Below are 13042 nucleotides of genomic sequence, written 5' to 3'. Positions count from 1 at the left end.
GAAGCATGTGAATAACTCTTGAAACAAATGACAATCCCACCAATTTGAGCATGTTCACAGTGCAATATGATCCCTCTCTTTAATTGCTTTCAGAAAATACCTTCATGAATAGCTATGCATCAAGCCTTGAAACATGAATTTAATGGTCAACATAGATGAATCAATAGGCCCTAAGCTCCGTGGTGGGTAAACAGTAAACTCGACTCTACGAGCCCAAGAAGGACAATAAGGATGGCGTAAAGGGCGGAGTTGGTGTAGTGCGAGCAAGAACGTGAGTATTTATCCTCAATCTGAAGGAGTAGGTGGATGTAACGTGCATGCAAACTGTAGGCCCTATGATTAGTCGGAATGAAGGGTGAGAAGGAATTTGTTGAAGTGATGAACGAGCACAACACACCCCATTAGGCCACGTCCCTTTGAACTTGGCCAAAAGAGACGACAAACCCACAACCACACCCACCCCACTATAGTAGACTAGGCCATATCCTATGAGGGTAGACCAGACCACACCCCCATCAAACTAGACTAGATGAAGGTCCATTTGGCTAGATTGAATCAAGCCCCATCAGACCAAACAAGACCAAGCTCCATCGGACCTCCGACCAAACAAGACCAAGCTCCATCAGACTAGGGTAGACAATATCAGATCTATTCAGGTCCAACTCCATCAAACTAGACTAGATCGAACCCTAGCAACCTAGACTAGACCACATGGCCCATCAAAGCATCTGACACGTCACAGGACGAGATCAGACCCCCATTAAAGCAGACTAGAGGACACCTAATCGGAGTGTGCCAGGGTACTACACCTCGTAGGACCAGGCTAGAACAGACCAACGAGGTTGCCACTCCCAATCAGACTCAGAGAAAGTGCACGAATCGATAGTAGTCCGAGTGGGTCATCAGGAGAAGCCTATGAAATGGGCTTCTGCTGTGCTACTACTACTATTAGTAATAAGTATTGCTACTACTACTACTTTGCTACTACTACTATTAGTAATAAGTATTGCTACTACTACTACTTTGCTACTACTACCACTAATACATAAAGAAGTTATTTAATTTTAGTCTCATGTAAGAGAGAGACTCTCTCTCTCTCTATGTGTATAGTGGTGGGCGAATTCAAGAAAATGCCCACGAGCAGCAGCAGCAGCAGAAATATCTGCAATAGCAGCAGTAGCAGTAGCAGAAGAAGAAGATCCTGAGGCAGAGAGAGGCAGAGAGAGCGAGAGACAGAGAGGCAGAGAGAGAGAGAGAGAGAGAGAGAGAGAGAGAGAGAGAGAGAGAGAGAGAGAGAGAGAGAGAGAGAGAGAGAGAGGAAGGGGGATGGAGGTGTGGTGGGCGTTTCTGGTGGCTGCCGGAGGTTTCTCCCTCTTTTACCTCCTCGTCTACCTCCTGCCGCCCATCGTCCCTTCCATCGAAGTCGACACCTCCGATGGTGAGTCCTGGCAAACATACATTGCACGCTCACACACTCCCTCACCATATTCCTTTTCCCAAACACCATAACCTAACCTGCGTGTGTTACTACTGGCGTAGGAAACTTCCACAGTGTACATTTCATTCGGCAATTTAAATTTTCATCTCTTCGTGATTACCATTGGTTTCCTCTATGTATCAACACACACACACACACACACACACACACACACACACACACACACACACACACTCGGTTTGCTTAATTCCCTTGATCTCTGTCAAAATCTTGATTATGATATGTGATCTTACTTCTGCCTCTGATATATGTGAGATCGATTAATTGATTTACCTTGTTGACTTGTGTAGGTTTCTTCAATCTTTACATTCTTATAAACAAACATGTCTGATGAGGACCAGGCTGAGATATCGATGCCACTAAATTTTTGTTCATTACATAAATAATTCTAAGAAGAAAATGTAATGAAACTTTGTTCTTCGCAGGAATTTCTCATTACCATTGAGACCTATTTATTTCAAGTTTGCACTAATGGATAGATCTCTGGCTCCATTTTTTGTATGATCTTAAAATGGATACTGCCTTGCATATACGTGTCTGCATGTATATATATATACAAAATCTATGAGATACATGCACAGATAAAGTATTGACGCAATCTTTTTTGTTGCACAGGAATCTTGAAAGAAAATCAAGCAGATGAAGATAGTTCTGTCTATGTAAGCTTTTTTGATCGTTCTACTAGGCATAGGTATAATCCTGTTTCAAAGTTTCTATGCTGAGTAAGTGTGAAAATGAAGATTTTGTTTCCCAAAAAATATGAAAGAAAGGCTGAGTAATGTCTTGACTCTCTGACAGTAGCCAGTGAGATCCAAACAACAAAATACAATTGCAGTGACCTGTACTCAAGTAAAGTGTGCCATTGTGAAAAACAAAAGAAATACGCACCTACATGCATCAAAGAAGATGGCTCAAGCAACAATTACATTTAAATATGGAGGCTAGACTTGTGCCGTCCCCCCCAAAATTGTGGGGGATGGCACAATGTGATGATTAGAGTTTTTGTGGTGCTAATCACCTAAGCATCACTAACACACACACACAGATATTCCTACCCACAATACGTCTAACACATGTTGAATCCCCTTTTGAAACACCCACAGATACTCCTGATAGGTTGATCAACATCACTGGTTAAAAATTATGGGAATTCTAGTCTTTCTCAGAAACAGCAGTAATTCAAGCGTCAAGGTGCTCTTGATAGGTTCATTGATTGATTGAAAAGAGCTTAATAAGTCCACTTTACTGCTTAACTCCATGTAGAAGTATGAATTTTTGCAGTATCAAGACTTGATGGCCAGTTACAGGTGGCCATATATGCTATCATCATGTTCACTTTTGCTAATATATGGAAAAATGGTCCACACCTTTTTGGTCCACAAGAGTGCATTCAATGTTCTAGAGATGACTTCATGGCACTTTGTGATATTGTGTTTTTCTCAGAAACTTGAGTACATCTTTTCAAGCTTACTTTTACAGCGTCCTCGTTTGGTATATGCTATCATATGAAGAATATCTGGATTTTATCTACTTACCTTTCTTTCAGGTTCCTCCTCGAAAAGGTGCAGGGTACCTTGACAGAGTAAAGTGCTATGAACCAGCTACTATGAGATACCTCGTTGCTATTCCCACTGTCAACAAAGATGAGGTAAGTGATTGCTATTCCCGCTGTTAAGATAGATAATGTAGGGAGTGGTTTTGGCCATAATGGGCCAAAGTTCTGGTCATGTTCTCTTATGAAGGTTAGAGAGCATGTTGCACAAGCAAGGGCTGCACAGCTGATATGGGCAAAGAGCAGTTTCAAACAACGTCGTAGATTTCTACGCATTTTGCTGAAGTACATCATTGAAAATCAGGAGGTCATATGTGAGTAAGTTTGCAGAAACCTCACCTAAGCCATCTATACTGCATGCTGTGTTTTGGATCTGTATGTACAAACTATTTTTGTACTTGACTTTTGTGTGGGCTTGTTAATTCCAGTACACAATAGTTCTGTTTCAGGAATAAATATGCTCTCAAATGTTTCTGAATGGCAGGGTGTCATCAAGAGATTCTGGTAAAACTATGGTTGATGCTTCTCTGGGGGAAATAATGACCACCTGTGAGAAGATCCATTGGTTGCTAAAGGAAGGAGAGCGTTCATTGAAGACCGAGTACAGGCAAGCAATGCTATTCAAATGTCCTATAACTTACAAAAGAAAGCTACTTTACAGAAAAATACTCAATGTGCTTCTAACTTGAAATGTTCTGTATACTTCCATAGGTCTACTGGCCGTTGCATGCTACATAAGACAGCAAGAGTCGAATATCATCCTTTAGGTGTAATTGGTGCTATTGTACCTTGGAATTACCCGTTCCACAACATCTTTAACCCGATGCTCTCAGCGGTTTTTGCGGGAAATGCCATTGTCATTAAGGTATTTTCTACTCTTGACATCTAGGTTCATATTTGTTGGCCATTCTATTTTCTTTTTCCTGTACAAAAGGAAGCAGCATTATTAAGTCAACGTATCCAAGCCTTAACTCCTGATTTCAAGACGACATGGAAGCCAACAGCAAAACAAAGAACCCTAGCTGGCTGTTAGGGTAAGATTATACAGAGTGCCAGCAAATAAACTTTCTAGAAGTTATAAATTTGTGCAAATACAAGATCATGAAAATGGCAGTGTATATAAAACAACTGAGAATATGATGGAAAAGGGGAGGGATCCCATTTTCTCAAAGTTAGTCCCTCTCCTGTCTATATGCAGCCAAATTGTCTGAGGTAGACAATGCCTATAGATCCATAAACAAACAGCCCTGGAAACTCAAGATGAACCATATCATATGCTGGGGATGATTCCTAACTTAGCTACTATCATTTTACCATGCTTGGGGTTATTTCCCCACCTATCTATCGATATCAAAATTTCTCTGTTTTAGAAAGAAAGAAAGAAAGAAAGATATATTAACACCGTTTAAGAATGGCAGTTTTCTGATTATGGGGTTTAACACAATTAAAGAAAGAGGAAGCAACTCTGCGAAACGAAAGCCCATCTACCTGATATATATAGTTAAGATAGGAGTGCACACACACATGTGCTATTTAAGATACATAGAACGTGCTCTTTGAAGAACTTTAAATGCTGATGGGACAGCCAAGTTATGGCTTTATAAATACCTATTAAATGCTGCCTGTGCTATCTCATCCAAGGATCCCATCCAGTGTACAAGAAGCTGCCCTCCTTGGTGATTTACATTTCTTGGTTTGGGCCATGTAAACTCATTATCACTTCTTTCATCTCAAGCATAAGGGAAAAATAAAATGCAGCCCTTGGTGCCCTTAAAAGCCCACACCTAGATATGGCCTAGCAGAGAAGAATGCAATGTTCAGACCAACTACCATAAAGTGCCACTGCTAATAATTTTTCTTAAATGAGTATTCATCTGCTTTGAAGTGTGACAAAACAGATCACGACTTCATCTTGTCAATTGGACATAGGAAGAGATTGATATATCTATATACATACATATATATATATATAACCCATGTACAAAATTTGGAGTATCATATGTACAAATTTTATTACTAGTGCGTAGAATAAGAGGAATATCATGTAAGTTATTACCGTTTAATGTAAATATCCACAGTTTGGAAAGATTGCATGTAGTGTTCCATGAATGAAGTTGAGGTTATTGAGCAGAATGGATTTAATTGATTACTCTGTTTCATATGAATCTCTTTTAAAAAAATTCTATACAAGCGTTTGCAAGCTAATGCTGTCCATCCTATAATATAGAAATTCATATGGGTACCCTTGGTGTCTTGTGTACAATTATCTGCTATTGTGTCATGTAATAAAGTTTCTTGCGCACCATCATAACGTCAGCAACCTTATTATTGCAAAATGAAAGCCACGATTACTTGGCATGTGATGCAGTTTCGTTGCATTGGAGATATCTCTGTCTTGAATGTGCCTATGATTGGTATCGTTAGAAGGCAGCAATTTCAATTTCTTTAGAGCATGGACTTTATCTTATCTTATTACATACTTTGGGAAGGTTACTTAAGCATACTCATTTTATTTCTTTCATTGTTCTCTATTAGAGACATTTTTCCAGGTGTCATGTCTTGTTGATTATATAGGCCATTTTGGTCTTTTAGAGGCATTACACTATCTTTCTTTCTGTTTACCTATCAAAGTTTTGTAGGTGATTTCTTTCTTTTTCCCATTCTATGGTGCATCTTTGTGTTGGTTTTCCTTCACAGTACTGAATGAGTCTTGAATTAGTGCAGTTGTGAACGGTGTATGTCCTCTCAGTGAACCTTGCACTTCTTTATGAGAAGTCTGTCTATCTATGTTTGGTATAACAGGAGGGTCCATAGGGTGGTAATAGAATATGGATGATTCTGGTAATAGAATTCTGCATTATTGGACTGAAAACCTTTGAGTAACCCGGAATATTTCATGATGTGTTGGTTCAACCTATTCAAAACTTCGCTAAGCATGAAGCACGAGATTTGAAATGGATTTCTGCTGTCAGTTGGAATCTTTTTATCTTATTAATCTTTTTAGTGAACCATTTGTTGGTTTCTATGTCAAATGGAGGGCTTGAGAATTATAAGGATTCAAGGTGACTTGAATCCTATGAGAAGTCTATCTATTCGTTTTTGATAGAAACTCAGTGCAAAGGTGTATATGTTTCGGATCACGTGAATCCTTGATATAAATGTTGATGTATGAACCTGCTGTTACTTTTGTACAAAGTCCGCTACTGAGGTGAGAAGGAATGTCAGAGCATCTACTCCATGAAAGGAATGAAGTAGTTGATAAAATGTTTGAGGTGGATGTGTTTCTGCACTCTTCTGTAATACAATTGATTGTCTTATAAATGTGGATTCTTCTTGCAGGAATTTATGTGTATATGTTTGTTTCTGATTTTTATTTGCAATTTGTAATGTACTATATTAGTTTGCAATAGAAATTGTTTACTCCTCCACTAAACAGTATCTAAACCTTTATATTCAAAGATTTGATATGTTGTTCTTTTGGAAGGCTAGGTTTCAGAACATGCTAGCTGGTCTGCATGTTACTATCTGCGAATAATTCAAACAGCACTTTTGGCAGTGGATGCACCAGTTGAACTTGTGCACATAATACATGGGTAACTGGATACTCTGATTCCAGAAGTAATTTCAAACTTGTTATGCTCATTGTCAGCATATTTTGATGTTATGTTATGAACTGAATGAAATTATGTTCCTTTAGTGTTCTTTGAAAGTGTTATGCCTATATTATTAGTCAATGAATGATTACATTGAATTGTTTGACTAGTTATGCTATAATTGGTGGCCTTATTAACTTTTTTTGTCACATAATACTACTAGTTTCAAGGACCCTCACATCTTATGTTCTTGCTTTTATTCCCTTACCTTGTGTATTAGGCCACATCTTTGTTTGAAAGGCAGTGTTATCTCCCTCTTATTTCACAAAAAACAATTCAATGGCAAAGATTGTGTGCATATTTTCCAATTTTAATCCCTAACTGATATGAAAAAGTTCTAAACTGCCCTATCTCGCTGTGAAGTACATGATATAGGCATGTATCCATACAAGAAGAAAGCCTTTTATCGTGAATTGCACATAAGGGGAGCTTCACTGAATCCTCAAAAGGTATGCAAGGCAGCCATCTGCTTGAAAGACAATGCATTGCAGTGGTTGATGCAAGTAAGCATCTTCATTATGGATCCTATTCAAGCCAGTTTTTATGAGAAGTGTCTCTTGAGTTCTAGCAAGAAAGCTCCAGGGACTGGTGCTTCTCATATTCCATTACCTTGCTCAGTGGGCCAAACCCTTGCTTAAAGAGGCAATGGTGTCTCCCTTTTATTTCATAAAAACCAGTACCATGACAAACATAGTGTTCTTCAAATTCCTCCATGATTACACAGTTGGCAGATTCTTTGTTCTAGAGGTATTTGTACATATTTCCTATTTCAATCTCTAGCTGATGTGAAAAAGTTCTCAGCCTGCTCTATAATAGTTTGCAGCAATAGGATAGATATGGCGGGGTAGCAACAGAAAATTTTGGAAAATGGATCAATTTGCTGGGTGTATACAGTTTCTGGTTGCAGTTGGCAGCAGCAGGAAGACTTAGCTGAGTGCAGCAGACATGGTAGAGATTGAAGGAGGCTTAGCTGAGTGATGCAATCAACCATGGGTAATGTAGTCTGAAGCAATAAGAAGTTTGCAGTTAGAAAAGTCTAGGGGGTTTCTAAAGACTGGTTTTTAGGAGAGGGATTTGATTGCTGCTAGGTGAAATTAGGTTCTCTAAGATACTGTAGTTAGGCTACAATCGTATGTTTATCAGGTTAATTTCCCAGTTTGTTCATCTACAATGGCATCATGACATGCTTGGTGACTACTTTATTATTGGGCCTATTTAGATCTGTATTCCACATTTAAGAGATGGGAACTAACAATAATTTTGTGTACTACAAACATGTAATACTAATCTGAGGCGGCTTGTGCCCGACTTTCTCGTGGATATTCAGTCCTTGGTGCTCTCGAAAGACAATGTGCACATTTGCAGTTCCAAGAGCCACGATCTAAGCTGTGGTTGTTTGATACACTTGTCATACCAACTCTTCTCTATGGAGTAGAAACATGGGGACCGAGTCTTAACAAGGTAAATCATTGGAAATATTTAGAGAGATCTTTAGTGTCAATGGTTGCCCGCATGATAAGGAGCAAAGCATCGGTGCCCCATTATATAATCCGGGCAGAGATGGTAGCAGCCCTTATAATCACCGAGGCATTGTTCTGATCAGTGACTTGTATCCAACGTCTATGAGAGCTTCCTAAACGAAGGTAACCAAGGTTGTCACTTATGTCATCAATGGAGACATTCATTGTTGGTGTGTGGAAATGCAGCAATGGTTCGAGTCACACGCCATAAGCATAAATGCACTACCCATCCCAATATAGCTTGGACTGTCCCATCTAAACATGACCAAAGTGCAAAAGAATAGAGTGATCCAAACTGATGTCATTAATTGGAAAACATGATAACATGGATCAGCCCCAAAATATCATGGTACGAAGATGTCCCACTACATGACACACTTTTTACACACATCGGAGGATGGATTCATCATCAGGCCACCTTATATGGACATACACCTATCCTATGCGTTGCGCAGTGTGATAGGGCAATTGTGAACTTCATCATATCAGTTACAGATTGAGGTAGGCAGATATACACCGAATACCACTAGATTTTTTTTGCCAATTGTGCAATCAAGGAGTGGAATCCGAAGAACACTATATTTGTCATTGTAGTGTCTTTTACGAAATAAGAGGGAGATACCATTGCCTCTTTAAACAAGGCTTTGACCCACTACACAAGGTAATGGAATATGAGGATCAATAGTGTCTAGGACTTTTCTTGCTAGAACTCAAGAGACATAGGGAAAAGTTGTTGAAGGTCAATAGTACAACCACACAAGCTATCCACAAAAGAACAATCACGACTTTCTTTAGCCCCATCACTCCTACCAATGCTACAAGTCAATCAAGGGATACACAAATGGGCTCCGACCAGGACATGACAAAGGGGTTACAATAGATCGGGAAATAGCAATTTGTCGTACATGTAGGCCCCGACCCCATGGACCATGACCTCAGCACCCTTGTCATCGATAGATAAAGGCCATTATCTCCCGCCATTGCATATGCTTCCCTCGCTTCAGAGACCTCTCCATTTTGGATGGACCTATGCTAGAGATCTTTCGAAGACAAAAGTTATAATATATATAACTTGAGAATCTCACATGTGCCAAAATCCAGATTCTTTAGTCTCTTTTTAGCTTATTTACTTTTATATTTACTTAGTAAATTTTATTTTGTTTTGATTTGTTCTCAAAGATGAGACAACATTTAAGATGCAATCTCTTGTTTGGTCTTATAATCCGTTTTGACCTCTTAAAAGACGATAATATATCTTCGTTTCCTTCTTTCTATATAATATTTACTTCTTTATATAATTTTGTTATGTACATTGGTAATGTTATGCATCCTAAAATGGGCTTTTATAAATTTTGTTGTTTCCAGCTACGCAGAAACAGGAGAAGCCTTGGTCAGACATTCTGATAAGATCATCTTCATTGGATCTCCAGGGGTTGGAAGGATGGTGTGTATAGACTTGCTGGATTATTATTCTGAAAACTCAAATATTGTAACAAAGCTGCTGGAAGTTTATTGTAGATTTTCATGATTAAGAAAGTTGATGTCATTTGTAGGTGATGAAAACGGCCTCAGAGACTTTGACACCAGTGACATTGGAACTTGGTGGGAAGGATGCATTTATCGTATGTGAGGATGTGAATGTAACACAGGTATGCCATATTTGTGCAGATATGAAACTATACCGGATTGGTCTTTTATTCCTGTTACACTGCTTTTCAAAACAGGTTGCTCAAATTGCCGTACGAGCAGCTTTACAGTCAAGTGGACAAAATTGTGCTGGAGCAGAGAGGTTTTATGTACACTCACACATATATCCACATTTTGTAAACGAGATCGTCAAGATAGTGAAATCCGTCAGAGTGGTACGTGGTAGATCTCTACGTGCTTTCTGTTTCTATCACATCTGAAACAATACTATTGATTTGTTTCCTTGTTTGAGGCTGAGAGGAGAAGTAAATTTTGCCCCAGTAGACGATTAACTCCACTGAACTAATAATTATATTTAGATCAAGAGTATCAAAAAGCTCTAATTACACAAGAGTCAGTCAAGAGAGCCACTTACACCTAGCCAGTGAAAAGAAGGTAGGTAGATTTTCTGATGCAAAGTAAAGCAGAATGGTCAACTCTAACACAATAAAATGAAAGGAATGAATTGCTGCTATAAAGTACACCACACACTTTTATTAGTCCTAAGAAAAATTTGGGATATCATTCATTGCCCCTATATGTATGTATTATATGATGTTTCTGCTCAATATCTCTTACTAAGGCAGAGATAGCTGCTGGGCTGAGCAAGTAAGCAAGAAAGAAGCAATGCTCAAATTGAGACCCAAATCTTTAGACTCCCTGATATCTTTTTATCAGAAAGGAGCTTAATAGGCCTCATAGATCTTGACATTCTTCTCATCAACAGATAAATACGATTCTTTATCTTCCGCCATTGCATTTGCTTTCTTCCCTTTGGATATCTCTCCATTCTGGATCAACCTATGCTAGAGTTCTTTTGAAGACAGAAATGACAATCAATCTGACGTGAGAATCTTACATGTATAGACAATGAGATTCTTTAGTCACTTGTATTTTTATTGAGCTACATTCATTTTGGTTTGTTCTCAAAGATGAGTCAACATTTCAAAATGCAATCTCTTGTTTGGTCTTATAGGCCATTTTGACCTTTTAAAAGATGTTAATGAATATTTATTTCTTCTTTTTTTCATTCTGAATACTAGATCTATGTATCTGTGTTTGTGTATGTAGATATGTGCTACATCCTCAAAGCAAATGTTCCGATATTTTCCCTTGATGCATTGTTGACCTCTGTTGTTGCATTGATATTAGTCTTTGGCCTGTCAATATTCTGTTGCAGGCCAAACTGTTCCGATATTTTCCCTTGATGCATTGTTGACCTCTGTTGCTGCATTAATATTAGTCTTTGGCCTGTCAATATTCTGTTGCAGGCCAAACTGTGACAAGGGACATTATTTTTCTTATTATGTGTGGCCAGCTTGTGGAAAGCAATAAATTTTTTTGTGCCCTTGGATTGTTAAGCTTGAACTAATGAGGTATATATATTTCACCATAGGGTCCACCTTTGGAAGGTACATATGACATGGGGGCAATATGTTTACCTGGTCACATTGATAGGTTGCAAGAGCTCGTTGATGAAGCAAAAAGTAAAGGGGCAGAAATAGCAGTACGAGGGAAACTTTTCATTCGTCATCATCTTGGGCATGACTTGGGGGGGCAATTTTACCCTCCGACTGTAATACTGAATGTGAACCACTCAATGAAGCTCATGCAGGAGGAGGTATGATGCCAAATGTTCAAGAATAAACTATTTTCATCTGAATCTGTTGTAATAGTCTTTCCCGACATATGCTGGATGCAGATATTTGGGCCAATCATTGCAATCATGAAGTTCAATACTGATGATGAAGCTATTGATCTTGCAAATGATACAAAATTTGGTCTTGGATGCGCAGTTTTCTCAGGCAGCAAACAACGTGCCAATGCAATAGCCTCCAAAATTAAATCTGGATTTGCTGCAATAAATGATTTTGCTGTTACTTACATGTGTCAGGTACAGGCTGGACACAACTTTTATCAAGTATTTGTCATAATTTTTTTGAAAGACAGCATGAAGGTAGCACCGTAGTTGATAGACAGGGCTTCAATTCATGCTCAGCACAGCACACTCATCCTACCTTTAGAGCTTTATATTTTCATTGCTAGATCTCACAGAAAGCATAAACAGAAGTGTGCATCGTGCTGGATGTTGAACTCTGGCACATTCAATAAATAGCCACACAGCTGCCAGCCTCGGTGAATCTAAAATAAAAAGTGAGCTCACAGTGTTGGAACCTGTCTCTAATAATTTTTAGTTTGTTAAAAAATAACAAATGTTCAACTGGTCAAATTTTAGACCGATATATCCCTTTATTACAGAGAAATGTGTGGCTTGTATTACCGCAAAAAGATATGCAAACAAGCATAGACTTAATAGCATATAACTAACTGTGTTTAGACCTATAAAACATTTTAGGAGCATATACAAATATAACAGAAATGAAGTTCAAAATATGATGATCAACTTGGGTTAATGCTCTAAATTCCATGTTTTTGTGGTCCTGATGAATGTATGCTGCTTTTAGTCTTTACCATTTGGTGGTATCAAGGAAAGCGGGTTTGGGAGATTTGGAGGTGTTGAAGGCTTGCGAGCTTGCTGTCTGGTCAAGGCTGTGGCAGAGGACAGGATTGGATTCCTGAGAGTAGATATTCCTAAGGCTTTACAGGTTGGTCAGGTGAAAGTTTTTGTTAACAGACAGTTGGTTCTTGTGTGTTGTTATTCTTACATTCTGCCTGTTTGGCTCAGTATCCTGTGGCAGATAATGCATTCGAATTTCAGAAGGCTCTCGTAGAATTCATATATTGTATGAGTATTTGGGAACAAATTAGAGGGTTGAGTAATATGCTACCTCATCTTACCAAGGGCCGACATGTTAAAAGCAGCAATGAATGAACAGCATGAAATTACACTGAAAAGTTGAACGTATTATCTTATGCTTGCTCAGGGAGAGCATTGCATTTATTTAAGGTGGTCAAAAGGGACATGCTACAACTTATTCTGGGCTGTTCTTTGGAGAACACTGCAGATAGGTCTAACAAGGAATGTCCATATTCCATGGTATGCCCACATTGACGAGAACCTTAATTATTTATCATTAGGGAAGTACGTTGATTAGAAACTTTATTTTCAGTACTAGTGCTTTGTATTATGCCCAGTGCAAACTTCTGCTTGTTTTTGTGTGCATTTGAAAAT

The 13042-nt window shown here is 38.6% G+C and overlaps 1 protein-coding gene across 1 annotated transcript; it reads left to right on the top strand.

Annotated features, from left to right (window-relative positions):
• The first annotated feature begins 1244 nt into the window (after positions 1 to 1244).
• ALDH22A1 (aldehyde dehydrogenase 22A1) lies at positions 1245 to 12997 on the top strand. Its single transcript, XM_087337242.1, has 14 exons — positions 1245 to 1438; positions 2114 to 2157; positions 3045 to 3146; positions 3241 to 3368; positions 3535 to 3657; positions 3762 to 3915; positions 6540 to 6643; positions 9589 to 9667; positions 9777 to 9872; positions 9948 to 10085; positions 11306 to 11530; positions 11612 to 11803; positions 12375 to 12515; positions 12596 to 12997. The coding sequence occupies exons 1-14, from the start codon at positions 1327 to 1329 to the stop codon at positions 12740 to 12742; spliced, it is 1785 nt and encodes a 594-aa protein (XP_087193368.1). The 5' UTR covers positions 1245 to 1326; the 3' UTR covers positions 12743 to 12997.
• The last annotated feature ends 45 nt before the right edge of the window (positions 12998 to 13042 follow it).

The sequence above is a fragment of the Azolla caroliniana genome, unplaced genomic scaffold (genome assembly GCF_043228905.1).
Source record: "Azolla caroliniana isolate FFs.n. ecotype wild unplaced genomic scaffold, voAzoCaro1.0.p SCAF_22, whole genome shotgun sequence".
Lineage (NCBI taxonomy): Eukaryota > Viridiplantae > Streptophyta > Polypodiopsida > Salviniales > Salviniaceae > Azolla > Azolla caroliniana.
This window is presented reverse-complemented; position numbering and strand designations above follow the sequence as displayed.